This window comes from Porites lutea, chromosome 1 (genome assembly GCF_958299795.1).
Source record: "Porites lutea chromosome 1, jaPorLute2.1, whole genome shotgun sequence".
Taxonomy (NCBI): Eukaryota; Metazoa; Cnidaria; class Anthozoa; order Scleractinia; family Poritidae; genus Porites; species Porites lutea.
Window position 1 is genome coordinate 60,044,348 of NC_133201.1, and position 22,251 is coordinate 60,066,598.

The following is a 22,251-nucleotide window of genomic DNA, read 5'->3' on the forward strand; positions in this document are numbered from 1 at the left end:
CACGAATCCCTTGACATTCTTTCCTTAGTTACACTCCTTTCTATGAAATGAGAATAAAGCGCAGTGGGAGTATTTGTTGGTCTTTTCCCTGCAACTCGTTTTACATCTTTTTAAATGCTATTTTAAGTTTAGACAACAATTCTGTGACTAGAAGATATTAACCTTGTTTCACTGCCATCTGTTTGAATACCCGACCATAAAAGAAGCCTACGTTTTCTCTGTCACGAAGTCCCCGTCAGTCCTTTATCTTCGTTTATTTATTTATTTATTTATTTATTTTTCAACGGAAACCTCAACAACGTCATCTTATCTATGGATTTTTATGTTTGAAATTTTTCATCTTAATGTGCCATATATGAGACGTCTTATTCTGGGTTTTTCTCCTTCCTATAGACCTATTCGGCTGACTCAATGTCGTACCCAATTCAAACCCTTTGGGTATAAAACGTTTTGTTTTAGCAATTTCCATATCGTTTAATTGTGAATGCCACATTATAACGCAAATACAATACACAAAGAATCTTAACCCCGGGAGCTTTCAATTGGGCACAACAGTCAGGTCTCTTAAGATCGTGACAACGCTAAAAATAGGCAGTAAAGAATGCAGAGTATGTGCGTTCTATCTTCCTCGCTTTAAGATCAACTTGATAAAGTTTATAAATGCTCAAATCAATTGTTATTGTTTTATTCCTTCATCAGGTTCATGACCTAAATTGGTCTAAAAATATACAGCATTCTGTATAAAGTAATAATTGTGACTTATCGGCCTAGAGTAGCTACCTGCAGATCTCTCTGTGGAAAAAGGGGGATCACTGTTTAGGTGCGTGTTATAGGGTCGGCAATATTTATCTTATCTCTACGGCACGTGACAATACTAAAATATTTGCACGGTCCACCCTTCTCTTCGTCTTTAGAGAGTCACCCTTAGGTGAATTCTTTTTCGAGATTTCTTGGCCTCGAGCCGCTCGCCTCCGAGCGTGGTGTTGCGTCTTTTTCATAATTCATGTCCAGCATTTACGAACATAACCTTAGAGAAGAGGAAGAACTGCGAAACAGTGGATATATGGCGTGATCTAACAATTATCAAATTTGAACCCGTACTGATAAGGAAGAAAGCTTGGTTGGAGATCGGATTTCTTAACTTTAAGTTTCTTTCAACAGCTGGCATTGAAACAATGGTTATATCTGCTATTCAAAATAAAAATAGTTCTTAAGGAAAAATGTAAAAAACCATACAGAAATATAACCAAGTGCTCATAAAGCGCACTGAGCTTCTTGTGACTCAGGGAAAGTGCGACATTAAACTCAACTTGTCAGACTATTCTACCCTTCCACACCTCCGAGAAGTGTGGAACTAAGTAAAGAATGACAAGGGGTTCTTAACAGGGGAAAAAGTACGACAATATCCTTACTTTGTCAGACTATTCCACAGTTCCACACCTCTGAGAAGTGTGGAACAAGGTAAAGAATGACAAGGGGTTCATGACTGGGGGAAAAGTGCGGCAATATCCTTAGTTTGTCAAACTATTCCACACTTCCACACCTCTGGAAGTGTAGAACTAAGCAAAGAATGACAAAGGGTTCATGACTGGGGGAAAAGTGCGACAATATCCTTACTTTGTCAGACTTTTCCACTCTTCAACACCTCTGAGAAGTGTAGAACTAAGTAAAGAATGACAAGGGGTTCATGACTGGGGGAAAAGTGCGGCAATATCCTTACTTTGTCACACTATTCCCCACTTCCAGACCTCTGAGAAGAGTGGAACAAAGTAAAGAATGACAAGGGGTTCATGACTGGGGGAAAAGTGCGACAATATCCTTACTTTGCCAGACTCTTCCACTCTTCAACACCTCTGAGAAGTGTAGAACTAAGTAAAGAATGACAAGGGGTTCATGACTGGGGGAAAAGTGCGGCAATATCCCTAGTTTGTCACACTATTCCACACTTCCAGACCTCTGAGAAGTGTGGAACTAAGTAAAGAATGACAAAGGGTTCATGACTGGGGAAAAGTGAGACAATATCCTCACTTTGTCGGACTTTTCCACACTTCCACACCTCTGAGAAGTGTAGAACTAAGTAAAGAATGACAAAGGGTTCATGACTGGGGGAAAAGTGCGACAATATCCTTACTTTGTCGGACTTTTCCACACTTCAACATCTCTGAGAAGTGTAGAAGTAAGTAAAGAATGACAAGGGGTTTATGACTGGGGGAAAAGTGCGGCAATATCCTTAGTTTGTCACACTATTCCACACTTCCATACCTCTGGGAAGTGTAGAACTAAGTAGAGAATGACAAAGGGTTCATGACTGGGGGAAAGTGAGACAATATCCTTACTTTGTCGGACTTTTCCACACTTCCACACCTCTGAGAAGTGTAGAACTAAGTAAAGAATGACAAAGGGTTCATGACTGGGGGAAAAGTGCGACAATATCCTTACTTTGTCGGACTTTTCCACACTTCAACATCTCTGAGAAGTGTAGAAGTAAGTAAAGAATGACAAGGGGTTTATGACTGGGGGAAAAGTGCGGCAATATCCCTAGTTTGTCACACTATTCCACACTTCCAGACCTCTGGGAAGTGTAGAACTAAGTAAAGAATGACAAAGGGTTCATGACTGGAGGAAAGTGCGACAATATCCTTACTTTGTCGTACTATTCCACACTTCCACACCTCTGAGAAGTGTAGAACTAAGTAAAGAATGACAAAGGGTTCACGACTGGAGGAAAAGTGCGACAATATCCTTAGTTTGTCGGACTTTTCCACACTTCAACACCTCTGAGAAGTGTAGAACTAAGTAAAGAATGACAAAGGGCTCATGACTGGAGGAAAGTGCGACAATATCCTTGCTCTGTCAGACTACTCCACACTCCCACACCTCTGAGAAGTGTGGAACTAAGTAAGAAGTGAAGAAACTCTGGATTTCATGGCCAGGGCTGGACATGGCTCTCACCCCCGGCCCTCGTAGGTGAGGTAACCCGCTTAGCTGGGGCAACCTGCATTTGCATATAATCTCTCATTTTAATTTGCTCACGTTTACGTGATAGGTGGAATGACCCGCCACATGTTACCTCACCTACCTAGGGTCCCCCACCTCCATGTAAACAGGCCCTCTAAAATTTTTAAACTGTCGTTAAATCTTTCCCTTCCGCATTTAAGAGCTCAAATTTCATGTTATAAATTAAAAGGAGATTTGAGCCCTGTAATGCTTAAGGAAATATTTCATGACAGTTTTGAAAGTTTCGAAATTACAAGGATTTGTATGGAAAACCATGCAAGCGTGACTGGATGGCAAACACTTCCAGCTTTCGGCGGCCGTTGCAATCGCTACCTTTCAGATACACGACAGAAAATTCTCAGGTAACCTAATTTTAATACGCTCTTTAAGCTTGTACTAACAAAATTGAACTGTTTTCGTGTTTACCGAAAGTTTATCACGTGATCTGATCAAGTCATGCTAAAAGCCTCTTGAATCTGTAAACAAAAGACGTCCCCACTCACTAGGGTTAATCAAGTTAGCTTTGCATTCTATATTAACGTGTCCTTTTGTTCTATGAGGATAAGATTAAACAGAGACAGTTTTGTAATGTGTTGAATATGATGATTAGAAAAAAAACGTAATTCAGATGATTCTATCTTCTTCAATGGTCTTTTATAGATTAGTTTCAGGCAATACGTAACGGTGCACATAATAAAAATTGAGATGTGAGCAACTTCTAACACCAAAAGGTCTTTGTGATTCAGACTTTGCAAGTAGAATCGATGAACTTAAGTTAAACATCTTTTTAAATTTTTGTGCTTTTTAAGACATAGTAAGCCTTCATTGACAACCCACTTGCTTGGATTTTTGTCATTCCAAGAGGAATTTTCGTTACCACTTATTCACATCCGGGCATTCACAACGGTGATGTAAATGACAGGCAGAAGGTCACAGTTTTTTTATTTTAGAGGCTTACTATTCCAGTCATAAATGAAGGCCTTAATTAAAGCCTAGAGAAAATTGCATACGTTCCTTAAAGTTGTTTTTGTGCATGGTCGTGGAATACTTGAAACGTCTCTTCGGTCGATACTGAATCACATCACGTTTTGATGTGATAAACTTGAAGACCGACGGCTCCCAGTCGGACTGACAGATATGGTTTCTGATCTTTCTGAGGTTTTTCAAAACAAAAAAGGGGGGGTTTTATATCTCATCAACAGCGGTGTTAAATAAGAGCGACTGAGTGTCGTCGGAGTGTCTCAAATTTTGCAAGTTGTTTTAGTAGTACAGTGATCTTTTCTTATTTTATGATTGAACTTTAAACGGCTAAAACTAAACTGAGTTTTAAAAGGAAACGAAAACAAATAGAGATTAAACAAATCTCGCTACACTGTTTCTCATCGAGTCTTCACTCATCATTTAGCCTTAAATAAGACTCAGTCCCCCGCACTTTTTTTCTTTTTTAAACTGGAAATTGTCGCGCTATCACGAAGCTCTTTAAAACCTAATCGAATCCAATAATTGGATCATGAAGTAACTTAAACACCTGCTAATATATAGATTTAGCCAGGGCTAAAAGCGAGGCTCTCGTTAATATCTATAGTTTACTGAGACAAAATATAAAATCGTGTGACGCTAACCAAGCGGCGACGGCAACGAAAACAGCAAAAAAAACAATAGGTCTAAGTAGCAAAAAAAAAATCAACTTTGTACGTGTAGCACACTTTTTTTGTGTATTTCTTTGCCGTTGTTTTGCACGACGACAACGTGAAACTTCCAGAAACTTCCTAGTTACACGTTTTATGGAGGAAATTTGTATGTGGTCCTGTTCACTTTTTTTTTGCTGCCGCTCATTTTTCCCTTGGTGCCCACTAACAATTCTCATTTTCTAATAGCCTGCGTAGCAAGCGTTTCCGTTTGGTTTCGGGAGTAAAGAAAGACCGAGGAACGGGATTCTCGGTTTTGGCCGCGCGAGAAATGAAACAAGAGCGAAAAAATGAAACCCCCTCCCCGCCCTTTTACTTACGCCATTTTTGGCGCGGTCTTTAACTCTCGTCCCTCGTTCTTTTCTCCTAAACTGCACGGAAACGCTTGCTGCGCAGGCTAAAAAACGAAATTGGTCTTCTTTGTTTTCTTATCTCTGGCTCTAGCTCTTTCTCTGTTATCCACGCCAATGTTTAAGTCGAAAGAAAGAATCGGCTTCGTTGTTGTTGCTTTTATCTCTAAAAGTCCAGGTGACAGTATACACTTAATGTCAGATCCCGAGGGAAACAGTTAGTTTTGTTTTCCCAAGAGTCCTGATGTTTCCCGAGACGAAGTCGAGGGAAACATCAGGACTCGAGGGAAAACAAAACTAACCTGTTTCCCGAGGGACCTGACATTAAGTGTTTTGTTATATTTCTAGACTTTTACTTCAACAGCAACAAAAGTAATAACCGGAGCGAACCAAAACAGTCGACTCGGTACTTATAACAACACAAATTTAATTCTCAAAACCACTGAATGAATGATTTACAAACAAAAGTACTTTCCTCATATTATCTGCATCTTTTTCCTCCACTAGCTGCTGTTTTTCTTCTGGGATAACTTTAGAAATCGTTGCTTTTTAGCTTGAGGCTTCGTTTTTGTGTTGTTGTGTTCATTCACGAAAAAGAAAACTGGCTGGACCTGGCGGTGTTTTTCCCGCCTTCTGTCACACCACTTTCCACCATGCTTTGATCACGTGCTGCAATGTATCCCGAGCGGGATACATTGTTTAATGTATCACGATCGGGATACATTTGATTTTAGTCAAGGCCACGTGACCAAGAATCAACCAATAGCAGTCCCTGTTTTGTTGAGTGAAAGTCTAGGAATATAACAATGCGATTTACTGTCGAAACGCACGGGTACTTGAAATGCAAAAATTTCACCCCGGCTTACATAAATGGGTGGACGTACGTACGGACGATTTTCTCAGAATCAAAATTTCTTGGATGCATAGATTACCAAATTTTCTTACCCATGGTGCTCCGCTGCGCTATGAAGAGCGATTTTTTCTTCTACTTCTCTTCACGGATATCTGATAATTAGTTACCGGTATGGGTGGTTATTAAACATTAATCGAACATTACCATATCGTTCGCTTATTTTGATTAATTGTTTTTTTTTAAAAAAATATTTTCGTTTATAAATGAAATTAGGCTGTTTAGAATTACGTTTTTAGTGTTATTAAAGAAGTTTTGTTTGGAATGTTCTCGGATGGCTACCAGGCTCCTGCACCACATGCAGCTTTTCTATGCCTGGAGGCAAGGTTAAAGGTTTATTACGAACAAGATTCATTGCAGATTACGAACAGAAGAAAATATCTTGACACAAACCCAATACAGTAAATTCTAATAAATATTAAACGCTCAAACTGAAAAGGTTACAGTCGAGAAGACTTTTGCAGGGACTAATCAAACAACGTGACTGGCCAATACCAGTCTTCGTCAGGTTTATTGAGATGTCACGAATTTACAGAATTATATATGAAGTAAAATAATGACCGGAAATTACATTATATGACGTGGTATGGTGTGGCTACTTAAAAAGACAAGATAACAAAAAAATAAAAGATATACTATATATAGTAACAGTTCATCACGTTTATTGATGCCCAGAGGTTCAATTGTCTTAGCTTTATGGATAAGGTGGGCTTCACGTGCTTTCCTGAAAGAATCACGCCCATTTTTAGTTTTTCAATAGGAATCAAAAGCATATGATTGTCGGAATGATTAACCTATGGCGTAACGGTTCTAATTCGAAGCGTATATGGTTGCGAGTCTTGCGAGGGAAGAGTTATGTCAAGCAGGAGAAGGGCTATTTAATCCTATATCCAGGCACAAACAAGTTTAGATTGACTTCCAGGCATCTAAATACTGGATTCGCGCTCCATATCGATTCTTTGGCAGTTTCATTGGAGAGTTGAAGTACGGCAAAATAAGGCAAGCGAGATTAGAGACCCGTTCGGCTAAAGAGCCCAGATGGCCCCAGGTCATATCTCAGATGGAGGCTACTTTTCATGCGATTATTAGAAGATTTTCAGATTTAATATCGTGGTTCTTATTTTTTTGAAGTTTGGACTCAGTTCTAGTGTATGGTTTAGTATCCCGATCAACATTTGTTGCAAGATAAGCCTTGTACAGCTTTATGTCCCAGCTCTGGGAATAGCTAAAGATTGATCGCTAAAAATTAGTTTAATTAGAACGCATGAATGGTTATGAATTACTGCCACTCACAGAATGTTGATCCAGCTCTGACTGCGTGCCACGTTGAACTAATTTTGCAATCAATCAGTTATTAATTTTTTATCATTTCGCCCACGTCGTGGGCATATTTTGCGCACGCAATTAAAAACACAGCTTCCAGAAAACAAAAAAAGTTAACAACAAAATCATGTGAATTCTGACCAGAATTTACATCTAGTCATCATCACTACTTTTTACTGTAAATTACACATCACGAAAACAAATGAACCAACTCAGATAAGCTTGAAAATCTATTAAAGATCACTTACAAGCTTCAGGAATTAAGTATAAGCCCCTTAAAAACTCGCGTAAAAAGCAAAACCATTAACATCTTTTCAGCTTTCAAAAAGAATGATCAAAACACGGAAGTTTCGAGAAGAAGCTTTTCGTTTGAAAAAATCCAGACAAAACATCAACACAATTTAGTTAAACCACTTCTTGATACTAGGGCTTTCACTAGGAGCAAGGGTAGTGCGCGGTCTTTGGTGCGCGAGGTTCCTAGTTCGATGTTCGGTGACATGATATCCTTTTTGCAACTTCTCTCCTTTCTGTGTAGCTTTGACGAGCTTTAAATACCCTTAAATGGAGCATTGATGGAGAGAGAGAGAGAGTGAGGGGGGGGGGGGGGGAGTGGTTAAAATGAGCGCACCGTCGACCTCAAGGTTATCTGCTATTACTGTCACGAGTTATCGAGGTGAAATATGGTTGCTTTACCTTCTAGTTTACCTTTTACTTGTCTTCTGGCATCAAAAAATAAACAACTGTTCATCTCAATACAAGCACAGACACATAATTCCACCCCAGAGCACGATTTCTCATGCTTCGTCTTTTCATTCTATATTAGAAATTGTTAAAAAAACAAGAAGAAGGAACATATATTTTTCATTTAAGTCTCGCGTATCTGTTTGCTTTGGAAATGACCTCACTTAATGCTTCGTTAACGGAATTTAGAGTAAATCCACCACCTTTAACCTCCACGCTTGCGAATCATCATCAAAACGTCTTGAATTTTGGTTCAATTTCAAGTTATGATGAAATGCTGTAAGCTTAAGTAAACGTCAATAGTTAGAACGTGATTTGATAGGATTACAGTCAGTGAACAACGCTGTAAGCGCTTTTGGGTACAAAGGGCCAACGTAAAAGACGAAGACAACCAACCAGCATGACCTTAAAATTGTGTTGATAAGGTACATCCTCTTTTCCTTCTATTTGCTATGACAACACCACTTGCCACGATTTGTATTTCACGGAGTTTATTTTGAATTTCTAAAAGCCTGATCGTAGGTTGTCGTTATACTAGCTTTTTTTGTGCTCATGTTCAATAAGTCGTAGCGTTTCAAATATAAAACAGAAAGATTTCTGTTTCCTTATGACTAAAATGCATCGCTCCTCATTGCTAACTTTGTCACTGACTGAGCACAGTTAACTGAGCTGGGAGGTTCTCATTCATTTCAAAACAGCTCCCTAGGTATAATAGCTATCAGACGAAACTGAGCTGCTAAATCTTGTTGCCGAACGTCGGATACCTGTAATCGAAATGTCACCATTTCGTAGCATGAGCCTCTGAATATTCGAGTCATATCTGGGTCTTGGCCAAAAAACTTGCAGTGGAACGTTTACGTCAGAACTTAGATCAACGCTTGCGAGAACATCGTGTTTTACCGGAAGAAACCGGAATAATTTCGCCTAGTATTATTTACAAGTTCATAATAGGCGCTTGCTGTGGAGTACAGATTTACTCTTGATTTTGTACGAGGAAAGAAAAATAAAGGAAATGCTAGAAATATTTCAGGAATCCCTGAGGAATCTTTTGTGAAAAAAGTCACTGCGTATTCAGAGAAAAATGTCTGTATCTTGAGAAGCTAAGTTTTCAGCTGAAGACTCGTATACCTATCTCAGTAAATATATTTCACAGGTATCAAAGACGCTTAACAGCTTAAACTAGTCAGTCTTCGCGGTTCTTAAGGAATTAATTCCTCGTGGCATATCGGAAATAAAATCTAAGGCAGTGTGATAAACACGAGCTCAGGAATGAAGTTCCTTTTAAAACGAAAACGTAACAAAAAATAGGCATATGTGACATGCAATTCATTACCGGGTAAAGTGCTACTTTTCTTTACGAAATAACGCCGATGCTAACCTTGCAATTCATTCCAGCCGCGCTCAGCAACCTCAATACTATACCCCACAAGCTTAATTACTAATCATTCCTAGCTTTTTTGTTAAATGTATATTAGTTTTATCTTTTTTGATCTCTAATATTAAGCCGTGCTTTAACAGACGTCATGCTTTAGTGGAATATAAAGAAGAAGGATAAAATATCTTCAGTTAAAAGACCTTTGTTAATGTTTGATAATCTTATGCTTATTTTTTCTCTCTTTATTGATTGCCAGTTGGGGGTTTTCATTCAGTCATGAGCCTCTGTATGTGTATTTCCGATGACATCGAAGTCGGGGCTATCGCTATTGATGCAGCGACGATCTTAGAGATTAAAGGAAAGCGATGATCGTATTGCCATTCCAATCAAGTTTACAACGTTAAGCCTGGTTCGGCATATGCCGCCGATGTATCTGCAACGTAGCCGCCGGTACCGTCTGGCCTACTGTTCCCGGACGAATGAGAACACGCGCCGCCGGCAACTAGAGCCATCGCAGAGCTTTACCGCCGGCATGCCTGCGACAACTTCGCAGGCATGCCAACGATAAAGACTGGGATGACCATTGTTGCCGGCCACTTATGTTCTCATATCGGAACAGTATCCCAGGCAGTACCGGCGGTTATGTCGCAGGTGCATCGGCGGCATATGAGAACCAGGCTTTAGTCGAGCAATGAAGGCAAAGAAATCTGCCAAAAAAAGAGCGCAAAAACACAGGGGAAGCCGGATAGGGGCCTGATTTGAGCGCGTGAGCTCTTGCGTGCAATTCACCATTTTTACATAGACCATAATGCACCTCGTTTATTCCTCAAAATTTTGCATAACCATTGTAATGGATTTTTTGGGACGACTGTATTACCTTAGAGAAATAGGAAACAATGGTTACGCAAAATTCTGGGGGGTAAACAAGGTGCATTATGGTCTATGTGAAAGTAGTGAATGGAGGTAAAACATGGAAGTAATAAATAAACAGTAAGCCCGGAAAAATACAACACTCGATGTTTTGCTTTTGCAATTTAAAACTTCCTGTGTGTGTTACAGTCAGCAAAGCTTTTTTTCTCGCAGAAACCCGCTGTAAGCAACTTCAAGTGTGATATATGTGGCTCCTTTTGTTATTCCTGGCAGTCTGTTGCTATGCGACGCCAGATATCGGGGAAAACGTTCAAGGTGAGCTATTGAAACTTTCACCTTGTTAAACTTTTGGTATGATTTGTTGTGGCAACTTTTTCAGTAAATTATATTGTAAAGATAGCATGCAGTTAACAGTTAATGACCAAAATGAAAAAACTGTAAGTCCCCAAGGTTTTTCCCGGCACCAACATCATTTAAGACGGGAAAATAAATGCTAACTTCACGAAAGGGGGATCTCTGGCGGTGATACAACTCAGTAACCAACCGCATCAAACTCAGCAAAAGTCTTATATTTTTATATGTTTTAATCTTTGAGCGTTTGTATCCAGTTTCAACTTGACGTTTGGACTTCCACTGGACGTTTTCACTTACTTAATCCAACGCATTACATCTCACGAGTGTTCTTCAGGAAAGTACTTTTAATAATTATGATCTCTTGTTAGAATTAATTCATGAACCTTTATGTTAGACAATGATGGCGTTTACGAAGAAATGCTAACAAGCTTCCTATCAAGACACATGCACAGTAAAGATCACCGGCCTGTACTAAGGATTACAGACAATGTTACAGTCACCTTCGGAGTAACATTAAATCAAATAGTAGATGTGGTATGTACAGATAATCCTTTTTACATAATTTTGTTAAGTTATCAGCCCGTGGCATGTTAAAAAATTAGTTGGCCTGTCTTCATAACTAAGGATGTTTGATGGATTTTCTGTCCATGATCTCCGAAAGAGTTTACCTTTTCGTTGGCTTGCGGAAGGCAGGACAGGATGGATATTTTCTGTTGACTCAGAAACCAAGGGCCATCATCTTATTCTTGCTTATTTGTCTAAAACCGTATATCAACAACTAGAATATACCTATATCTCTAATATGTACCCCTATAGAGGACGACCAGAAAAAAAAATCAGCCCATATAAAAGAATTATCAAAATTGCTATAGATGTTATGTAAGGTTCCCTTTACGCTTCAGGTCGAGAGAGAACAGATATTAAAACTGAGTCTTTGGATTAGACAGGTTAGTTTAAGTTTGTTTTATATCGTGACTACAACTGTAGTGAGTGCCGCGGCGTTCATTGGTAGTTTTGTTTCAATCTGCGGCATTTAATCGCGTAAATGGCGCATTTCAGCTTAGGGGCTGGAAGTTTGTAGGTAAATTTAATTAACCATGCACCACGTGCCTTGAGAAAGACCAGAAATTATAAGGGCTTCGGGGTAACTCCAGTCGGAAATGCTTATTTTAAAAACTCTCTCAGATATAAAACATTGCCCAAGGCTATTCAGTATCTTCTTAGTTTGCCCTTGTGCATGTAAGAGGTATTTACCATCCGTAATTACCGCATTATGGACTTGTGTTATCACAGACATTATCATTATTTTGGTCAATAATGCTGTATTTTTCATTATCTTTAGAAATGGGTCAATTCTTTATTACGCTGGAACGTGAGTGATTTTGGCGGGATTACAGAAATAAACATTGATCCAGGAAAACTTTGGTTACCTGATATCTACCTCTATAACAAGTAAGCCCATGGTATTATTGTTTTTGTTTTTTTTTGGCATTTTACAAGTTTTACGGGCGAATGTTATTACCTATGCTTTGACTAACAAAAATCTTCCACTCATGCAAGCATTTTTTCTCGCCGTGTTGATTATTTTAATGGCTAACTTTATGGCTTGCCAGCCTATCAACAACAACACCAAATGCTTTATTGCATGACCGTAAAGGAATTACAGCACTGCAAAAGCTATTAGTCTAATTTTAAGTACTAATTCAACTAATTGGTACGTGCAAAACATTACAAGACGTTACAGTTCTCATTCATTCATTCATTGATATTAATTTGGTTCTTAATTCAAAGCATTGCAAGATAAATGAAACTAATTGACAGTTCACTAAATAATCAGAAGAATTCATAAGAAGAGATATTAAAGTATCGTGTGAAAGTGATTTGAAGTCAGTTATTTCAGTTTCTAGTTTGGAGAAAAATATCTGATCTGAGAATAAGCCTTACAATCTAGTAGGAAATGATTTTCATCTTCAATTTTGTTACTGCCGACAAAAGGAACATATCCTTTCAGTACGAGGGATTTTTTCGTATCTACCTGTTTCAATTCTAAGTTGATGACTACTTATTCTAAATTAAACTAATGCTTTTCTCGAAGGGTTTTTTCTTGTTAAAACCTAGGTACGGCATAGTCATCTTTGATTGTACAATAAAAACTGATGCAATATTCTGCAGCTAGATTAATTTTATGGAAAGCTAGGCATGTCATATAACTCCTTTGTTGTACAGCCTTCACTTCACCGTAATCACGATGATGCATGTTCATTATTTCAGTAATTATTATAAAATCACGTAGATGAGAGTCAACCACAACGAACCCAGAAAAAAATTCTGAGTTTGAGCCCACGGTCCGCTACATCCTGCACCCAAAGCACACTCGGGCTCGAAAATCCGGTGCGTCTGTCGTTAGAAGAAAGAAGAAGTCTTTCATATTTCGATTTTATTTTCAGCGAGTATCAGGAGCATTTTCAAAAACTCATCAATAATTCATAAAGAAAAAAAAAACAAAAGAAATTAATGTCTATTGAGTGTCGTTATATCTGATAAAGACACAGCAAAACTTAACGTCCATTTTTTAGACTAAAATACGTAACCCCAAATCTAAATCTACCAGGATTTTTGAAAACCGGGTTAACAAACATTTGGTAATTTCTCTCAACTTCCCCTGTCTTAGCTTGTTTACTGCGTTGTTTGCTTATGTCTCATATTTTTCTTGGTTATTTCGTGGTTAGGGATTTGTGTAGAAGGGGCTGTAGACAGAATTTCGCGATTTTCTATATAACCCTCCTCCCCCCTCTATCTTTGGTATTTTTCACGGTCCCTACCCACAATTCTCTCAGTCTCTAACACAGGTCACAGTTATTTGAAATCAGGGCGCACCTAAAGCTAGTTTCGGGACCGTTTATATTTCGTTGTTGGTCACCTTGAGAAAAGTTTTCCGGAGAGCATCATGTAAAGCTCTGAGATGGGACAAAGCTAATACGATTAGCAGAGTCTGCATCATCCAATATAGTACCCTAAACAGATCAATGACCGTGATCGGGGCTGAGAATTGTTCGCTTTTGCAAGGTGACCATGACCTAAACTGCTGTATTCGCAGGCTAAGGTGACCATCGAGGGTTCTAGGCGTCAAATCAATTAGGCGAGAGCAAAAATGCAGGTGATCTTTGGCCCTGGCGGGGTCTGGTGTGAAAACAGAGTCTATGCTACTCTGCCGACCGTGTGACTTTACATCCGGGAAACTTGAATAACAAAAGTGTAAGGGAAAAGTCTAGAAGTGTTTTTTTCTGCCAAAAGGCCGAGTTTTTTATTTGATATTTCGCTTGTATTAAACGTGAAAAGATTATGCGTGTTTGTGGATAGTCTTATCAGTGCTTGGAAAGTGTATGATTGTGTTATTTCCGGATGGTGTTGACTGGTAGAACTAAGGTAAAAACCAATTCTCGACTCAAAAAAATGGGATCTAGGTCTAGTTTCAGCGGGCTCTTGGCTTCGAACAATAGGCCGGTTTTTACAGATCCGGAAGGTGATAATTTGTGTCTCAGTGTTTCAGAGTTGTCTATTCCATGCGAAATCCTGTAATCCTGTCATTTATCGGCCCTAGAAAAAAAAGTAGTATTTGGTTAGCTATTTAAGTTGTTATGTAAGCCTTAACCAGTCACTTTTTGACCACATTTTACGCAACTTTCTAGACTGAAATGATACCGGTTTGAAACTTCACGGAGCCAGATTACTGAAAAGATTTTAAATTTGGACACGATGAAATGCACTAACTTACTGCCCGGCGTCAGACATGAAAGGCCTTTCACTGGCCTTTGAATGATTTTTAATTGTTTTAAATTGCCAAGTACTAGAAATCTACCTCGTCCTCCAGCATCCCGTCGGTGTGCTACCTATCACAAGACTCGTGATATCTATCTGCAGTCTTTTCGAAGTGATATCAAAAAATCTTCGCCGGACAATAACAACATTACTAGCTTTGACGAGCAAATCGTTGCATATGAAAAAACGCTTCGCTCCCTGTTCGACAAGCATGCCCCACTATTAACCAGGACAATTACTGTAAAATCACATTCTCCCTTAAGTTGACGGACGACCTGAGAGAACTGAGGCGGGAAAGAAGGCGCTGAGAGAAAATACCTGTCCACTCGCCTTAAAGTTAATAAGCATATCTATCAAGATATTTGTCGTAAACACAACCGTTCCATAAGAGCGACTAAAGCCAGCTATTACAAGAAAAAGGTCGAGGCGTCGAATCAGAAGCAACTTTTCAAGTGTGTTGATGAATTGTTCAACATCAAATGTGCTCCTGCTTTACCAAAACATGATTTCCTCGAGACTCTTGCCGAAAGTTTTGCTGAGTGTTTTGAATCTAGAATTATCAACTTGAGGTGCGGTCTCTCTCTGCAACCTGTTCCACGATTTAAATTCGATTTAACGGCCGAGTCCTGCCGGAGCTCTCTAACAGATTTTTAGCGTACTTCCGATAACGACTTTAAAAAAATCATCCATTTTTTCAAAACCTAAATCCTGCTCTCTTGATCCACTTCCGACATGGCTTCTAAAAAACTGCGTCGATGTCCTTCTACCGACCATAACCACCATTATGAACTTGTCTCTTGAGAGAGGCTTTTTTGCTTCTGATTTCAAGGAGTCGATTGTTCGTCCTCTTATAACAAGAAAGAAACTCCTGACTCCGACCAGCTTAGTAACCACAGGCCTATTTCCAATCTTTCGTTCCTGTCAAAGACACTTGAAAGAATCGTCGCCTCTCAAATCGATGAATATCTCCATGACAATGGTCTTTATGCCAAGATGCAGCCGGCCTACAGGAAGTATCAAAGCACTGGAGACTGCACTAATTAGTGTTATTAACGACATACAGCCTGCTATTGATGATCAGTGTCAGTCCATTTTGGTTTTACTCGACCTTTCCGCTGCCTTCGACACAATTGATCACGCAATCCTTCTTGAGAGTTTACGATTTTGTTATGGCTTTTCCAACCTAGTTCTTCAGTGGTTCACTTCGTATCTTGTCGACCGTCCTCAGTGCATAGTATTGGACAAGTTTTCTTTGCGTTGACTGGAAGCTTTATTCAACCACACATATATAAACAAACCATTAAACCAGAATCTTGATAGAAGCTGTATTTCATACTGTTGCAGCATTGAAAGAACACAAAAATATAAAATTACACAATGTTTCAGTGAAGATGCTGCGCTAGTTTTCACGTAAATACACCTGCCAAAACGTTGACTAATCTGAGAATAGCGACCCAGGGAAAAGCAAAGCCTTCATTTCAAAATATATTTTAAAAAGTTCTTTGGTCATAAGTCAAACCAAAGAAAAAAAAAAGATTTTTACTGGAACAACTCCATGGGCTGCCTCTGGGTGAAAAGGTTAACTTTCGCCAATAAAAAAGCAAGCTGTATCTTATAGCCTCTCCCTGGCAGAATCTTCTTAATCCCTCCCTGAAAGTCTGTACGGGCGGACGGGCGGGTGTTTGCTGACGTCATTACCACATTTTCTCGCATCGATAGGTTTCCAATTCCTGTAGTTATTTCAAGCGTTTCAATCGTGATGCTTTCATTGAAGATCTAAACAAAGTTCCATGGTCATTAATAAATTCCTTCGCGGGTGTTGAGGACTCATGGGACTCATTTAAACAGCTTTTTGTTGGTTAAGTCGACGATTCTCATGCCCCAAGAATCCGCGTGCGAGTCAGGGGACAAAAGGTACCATAGCTGACACGCAAGGTGAAACAACTAATGAATAAAAGAGATCACTTACATAATCTGGCATTGAGGACGAACAATGAACTTCATTGGAGCTCTTTCGTTGCTTAGCAAATTAGAGTATTATGGTGTATGCGATGACGAACTACTTTTTTTTTTTTTCTGGAAGAAAGCAGTTCGTGCACATTGATTCTCATTCATCTGAAGAGCTAGCTATAACTTCTGGAGTGCCGCAGGGGTCCATCTCAAAGGCATAAAGAGCGCGATTGCAATTTAAAACTTAATCTTCTCGGAAAGTCCGTACCTTGCGAAACTACTTTTAAATACCTAGGCGTGGTGTTCGACAACTTTATGAATATGTGTGTAAAAAGGTGGCGTCAAACGTACTGGGCCGTGTCAGAAGTTTCGTCACAAAAGAGGCAGCAACACTTCTTCATAACACTTTAGTTCTTTCATTATTTGATTACTGTGACATTGCTTGGAGTAACCTTCTATAACAAGATATAGATCGACTACAGCGCCTACAGAATAGATCTGCCGGGATTATCACACGTTGCTCTCCTTCATCTGAAGAAATAGAGCAGCTACACTGGCCGACTCTTTCCAGCAGACGCTCTTACCACAAGGCTAAACTCGTTTTTCTCTGTCTTCACTCATTAGTTCCTAGTTATTTCTCATTATTTTTCACTAGAGTTTCGAACATTCGCAATTATTCCACAAGGCAAAGTATGAGGCTATCCCTACCAAACGTTAAACAGAATTTTGGGAAAAGGACCTTTCTGATTGCTGGCGCAACGATTTTAAACAAACTCCGTTTAAACATCGAGAAGAGTGAAAACATTTAGACTATCTGCTGCCGAGCAAGGCATTTCTTTTTATCACAGCTTTGATATATTTTCATAATTTAGGCTTTGAAAGTGATTTTGCATTGTATTTTTAGGCTTTTTAATGTAGTTCTTAAATTCTATTATTGTATTTCTATAAGGCTCTTTAAATGTAATAGTTTATGATAATTCTTAATGTAGATTAATTTTCAAATATACAGGGACCCTATGGAGACCTGCAGCCTTATGGCTGTATGGGATACCCTGTGTAAATTAAGTTTTACTTTACTTTACTTTTTTTTTTACTTTAGGTTCCGCCGTGCAAACGGCTCCGCTATCATTATTATTATTATTGATCCTTCTTGTAGCCTGCGAAAACATCCGTTTCTCCTCGCTCTTCGCCGCTTCTTCCGTGCGAAACGTCCCCAGCGGCGAAGAGCGAGGAGAAACGAATGTTTTCGCAGGCTATCCTTCTTGCTATCCCGGTGCTTGTGTTTATTCATTTCATGTTTAATATCGACTTTCAGTGCCGATGAAGACCACGATGGTTCCTTGGATAAAATGAAAACAAAAGTCAAAGTAGATCATAATGGAACCAATCAATGGCTGGCGCCATTGATGCTTAAAAGTTCCTGTAAGATTAATGTTCGCTACTTCCCGTTTGACGAGCAGGTAAGCTTACAACTGTCAAAGGTGTTGATTTGGGCCATCGACATAAAGAACACAGTAGAAGTAGTAGTACTACTTGATCTTTCCACCTCTTGAAAAGGATTGTTTTCAGTTTCATATTTTTAACCCCAGAAAATATTTCTAACTGTACCAACAACACAGTTCTAATTTTTGTTGACACAAATATCATGTTCGCTTCAGGATAATAGTTTGTTCTTTGGCAGGCCTGTAATCTGAAGTTCGGATCGTGGACGTACGACGCATGGCGCGTAGATATCAAAGCTGAGAATTCAAGTGCAGATCTTAAGACAACACAAGTGAACGGCGAGTGGGAATTACTTGGATTTCCCTGTAAACGAAATACAAAGGTTTATGAGTGCTGTCCACAGCCTTACTCTGATGTTACTTGTACCCTGAAAATACGACGAAGGACAACATACTTTTTCGTCAACTTGATTGTTCCTTGTTTTCTCATAACGCGTAAGTACGAGGAGCACTTTTTAAAAAACTGGAACGCTCTAAATAACTTGCGCGTTAGACACCCCTGAAGGTGTCCGGTAACCTTAACTAACGCTTTCACCATATTTACTTACATCTTAAAATTTCGGTTCACCTTGCAAGACAAGCAAAAGCTAAAAGTTGATTTTGTTCAATATTTTACACTTGGGAATCCAAAATAGAGTGAGAAGTTGATATCATATTTTCATTTATTCTCTAGTCTTGTCTCTACTTTCGTTTTTCCTTCCATCTGAAGCTGGAGAGAGAATCACCTTGGTGATAACTAACATGTTGGCCCTTACAGTGTTCATGCTGATTGTAGCAGACATTTTACCCGCGACATCAGAAGTAGTACCACTTATCAGTGTATATTTCACCAGTATATTGATAGAGGTAGGTATTGCTAACTGTCCAGCAACTTTTTTTCTTTTAACAAATTTTTTACAAAGCAAAGCGCAAAGTTAGAGCTACATCTCATTTTTAAAGTTGAGAAAAAGTCTTTTAAGAGTGTTTGCCTCATAAGTTTGATCATAGAAAATTGTAAGCTTCGGGAGTTTGGGGTTTTGCAGATTTAAGGGTCTTTGGCCGCTCGTCTCTTCTAGCTGGAGCCTTCTTACGTTCTCTTTAAGACTTGTAATACGGAGTCTCCGAGTTCATGTCCTACCCTGACCGATAGCTAGATTTGTTCTCGGTTTTTCTGAGTTGAAATCCATGGCCATGATTGTAAAAGAGTAAGCTATTTCGCCTCCTGCCAGTTGGGATTCTTAACCATGTCATGTTCCATTTGAGTTTTTTGTTTCATTATCCCTGAAAGCCCCATAAGGGAAGAGGAAATGTATTAAATTTAAATTCCAACTAAGGCTACCGTAAGTATCTCGCGATACCGGGACGTTCTAAAACTTGTAGAATTAGTTTAGATTCTTATTAAGAAAGGAAAGTAGTCTTTATTTTCTTCTGAACCAACTGCCTTGTAGCCTCCACCACGAGGAGTAGCTTAGAGCATGAAAATGCTCACAACCTCAGTACTGGTTTTGGCAGTCGCTTTAGCGACTGAGGGATATCCAAATTACGACCTTATCCGCTGGATCAATTTCACTAACTTTTTATATATATTCGTTCTATTCTTTGGCTAGTATAACCAGTTTGAAACGATTTTAGTTATTTTGGTCCATGATCATGTCTTTGAAAATATTTTTACCACTTAAACGTCTATTTCTCTCAATAGGTTGGCTTGTCATTAATAGCTACTTGTATAGTACTTAAGTGTTACTTCACAAACCCAGCCTTCTCAGAAGTTCCTTTCTGGATCCGCCAGTTAGTTATTCAAGGACTAGGTCAGCTGTTAAAGATTGAAGCAAAGAGAGAACGCAAAAAATCACAGAAAAAAGGAAAACCTGTTGAGGAAGGTAGAAGGTCCAGACGCAAGTCCATGGCAGACGCGTTGGATCCAAATTTCGACAATTATAGTCAAATCTTGTCAGGCCAAAGAAATAGCCTACCAAACGCTAAACCAAAACGCCCTGATTCGTTGGCGGAGCAGACGGGTCCAAATTTCAGCTCTCAGAATCAAAACTATCTGGGCCAAAAAAAAGGCGAGTCAAACAACAAACCTAAGCGACCCGTTTCCATGGCTGAGTCGCTGGATCCGAATCTTAACTTGTGCCATCACAGTCATTCAAGTCGCAGAAACACGGCAGGGAACATTAACTTGCTTGAGCCCAACGTACCTCCGTGCGGGGCGTGTCATGAACTGACTGTGGATATGCTTCACTTGGGACCTGGGCTGCCTGTCAAGAATCTATGCCGCTTCCCATCTCGTCAGTCGCTAAGGAGAGAGTCCTGGTGCGAGAATCCTTTAAGCGAAAAGGCCGAAGTGAACACCAACGTTCAGTCCCAAACCTTCTTGATAGGCGCGCTTCTGCATCGGCAGGATCATCTGGTGGACTATGTTAAGACATTGGTTGAAGCTGTTGAAGAACAGGACGAGCATGATTCAAAACGGGAGGAATGGGTCCTGGTGGCGGAAATATTGGACACTTTTTTTTTGTATGTGTTCGTAGTTGTAATGATTGGTTCAACTCTTCTGATATTTACTGCAGGAACCTCATGGTGAGGGATACAAAACTTTTCTGCTTAATTTGAAAAATTTGAAGAGTTTTAAATGACAGTAGTGACAGCAATAAGGCTTTCCTTTTTGCAATAACGTTGTCTTATGAATGTAAACTGAAAAACAAATAAGAGAAAAATTAATAGGAGTCGGTTGACTTGTAATTTCAGCAGTATATCGGATACAACACAAGCGTCTTAAAAGTAGCTTTTTAAAGGGAACCTCCACTTCAACAAAAAGATAACTTTAAATCACAGGAAATAACTGTTACAGTCAAGTCAATCTAAAATGTTTTTAAAGAAAGCGTTTGTATCCGAAAGAAATAACTTTTAGATTCGCCTATTTTTGTTTTCAAATTTTGCGGGCGTCGCCATCTTGAATAATTGTGAAGTGTTACGGTTACCCTATTGTTATTAAACAAAAGCTCCTTGTGTCAGAACAATAGAGCAACCGTAACACGTCACAATTATTCAAGATGGCGGCGCCCGCGAAATTTGAAAGAGAAAATAAGCGATTTTAAAATTCACTTTTCCTGATATAAACACTTTTTTAAAGGACAAATTTCGAACAAATTTGTTTATCAACATAATTTTATTCGATTTAAACTTATTCTGTAGTAAGAGTGGAGGTTCCCTTTAATGCCTTATTAATTCCTGTTTGGCCTTTAGCCTTTTTCACATTCGTTTCTAGGGCAATGTTATCGAAAAGAGATTTATAAAAGATATGAAAGTTTAAATTATTGTATAAGGAATGTAAGAAGTTTGGCGAAAGTGTATGCCTTTTACTAATGTTATCATGTCGTTTCTCTAAGAGAATCATTTAAGTGGAATTGATCGGTTCTTATTGAAAGAAATACATGTTAAATCATTTTTGTAAGATACAAGCTTCTTTGCACGCTTTGTAAGAGTTAGGTCTGATGCTGGACTAAATGATAGTAAGTTAAGTTTCTTCTCATATAGAAAATACAGTAAATAAAAACATATCCCGCGTTGAAGTAAGGTATATTGTGATAAACAATACTGTTGAATGTTAGATCATGTTCATAAAGGCAATTTATCACTTAGATGGTGTAAGCGCCACAACTCATATATCATCATTAATATATAGATTTAGCCAGGGCTAAAAGCGAAGCTCTCGATAATATATATAGTTTGCTCCAACAAAATATAAAATCATGTAATGCTAAGCGGCGACGGCAACGCCGGAGAACGGTGAAAAACAACAATAGGTCTAATTAGCAAAAAAGTAACTTTGCACGTGCAGCACACTTTTCTTGTACATTTCTTTGCCGTTGTTTTGCACGACTACAACGTGAAACTTCCACGTTTTTTTCGTTCACTTTTTTTTCACTGCCGCTCATTTTCACCTTGCATTGGTGGCCGCTAGCATTTCTCACTTTGTCACCGCCGTTACAAAATTTTCATGTTGTTCTTCCAACAAAAAAATGTCTCCTTTGTTTTTTATCTCTCGCTCTAAATCTCTGTCGCCCTTTTTCTCGTTGAGCTTCGTTGGCCTGCCGCCTACTTTAGGATTTTTCTCTGTGTTTCTCTTGCTCTATATTCCAAATTTGTGGACATGACAATTAATCTAAGCTTAATATGTTACAAGTAGAGATTGTATTAAAAGCAAAACAACCAGAAGCGGAAACGAGTCTTGTGTATGACGTACTTATCCGGGTTATCAAAAAAGAGAGCGCGAGCTGAACGAGTGACGAGATAAAAAGAAACGGAATAAACATGTGAAGCATGTGAAGTGTAAAGATGTTTTACGGTTTATTTGTAGACGCATGAAACAAGGGTAACAAACACTTTA

General features: G+C 39.0%; 1 protein-coding gene across 2 annotated transcripts; it reads left to right on the top strand.

Moving 5' to 3' along the window:
* The first annotated feature begins 11,006 nt into the window (after positions 1 to 11,006).
* LOC140923884 (neuronal acetylcholine receptor subunit alpha-7-like) lies at positions 11,007 to 20,857 on the top strand. Of its 2 annotated transcripts, XM_073373906.1 has the most exons (7): positions 11,011 to 11,142; positions 11,511 to 11,555; positions 11,951 to 12,060; positions 17,693 to 17,837; positions 18,059 to 18,314; positions 18,553 to 18,725; positions 19,558 to 20,857. In XM_073373906.1, the coding sequence occupies exons 1-7, from the start codon at positions 11,026 to 11,028 to the stop codon at positions 20,443 to 20,445; spliced, it is 1,734 nt and encodes a 577-aa protein (XP_073230007.1). In that variant the 5' UTR covers positions 11,011 to 11,025; the 3' UTR covers positions 20,446 to 20,857. The 2 variants fall into 2 exon arrangements, with proteins under 2 accessions (XP_073230014.1, XP_073230007.1); XM_073373913.1 differs by lacking the exon at positions 11,511 to 11,555 and having other exon boundaries at positions 11,007 to 11,142.
* Positions 20,858 to 22,251: the final 1,394 nt, after the last annotated feature.

Coding starts and splice junctions, on each gene's coding strand:
- LOC140923884 (XM_073373906.1), top strand. CDS start 11,026: ATGCTAACAAGCTTCCTATCAAGACACATGCACAGTAAAGATCACCGG. Junction 12,061..17,692: donor GATATCTACCTCTATAACAA/GTAAGCCCATGG, acceptor ATCGACTTTCAG/TGCCGATGAAGACCACGATG. Junction 18,726..19,557: donor TCACCAGTATATTGATAGAG/GTAGGTATTGCT, acceptor TTCTCTCAATAG/GTTGGCTTGTCATTAATAGC.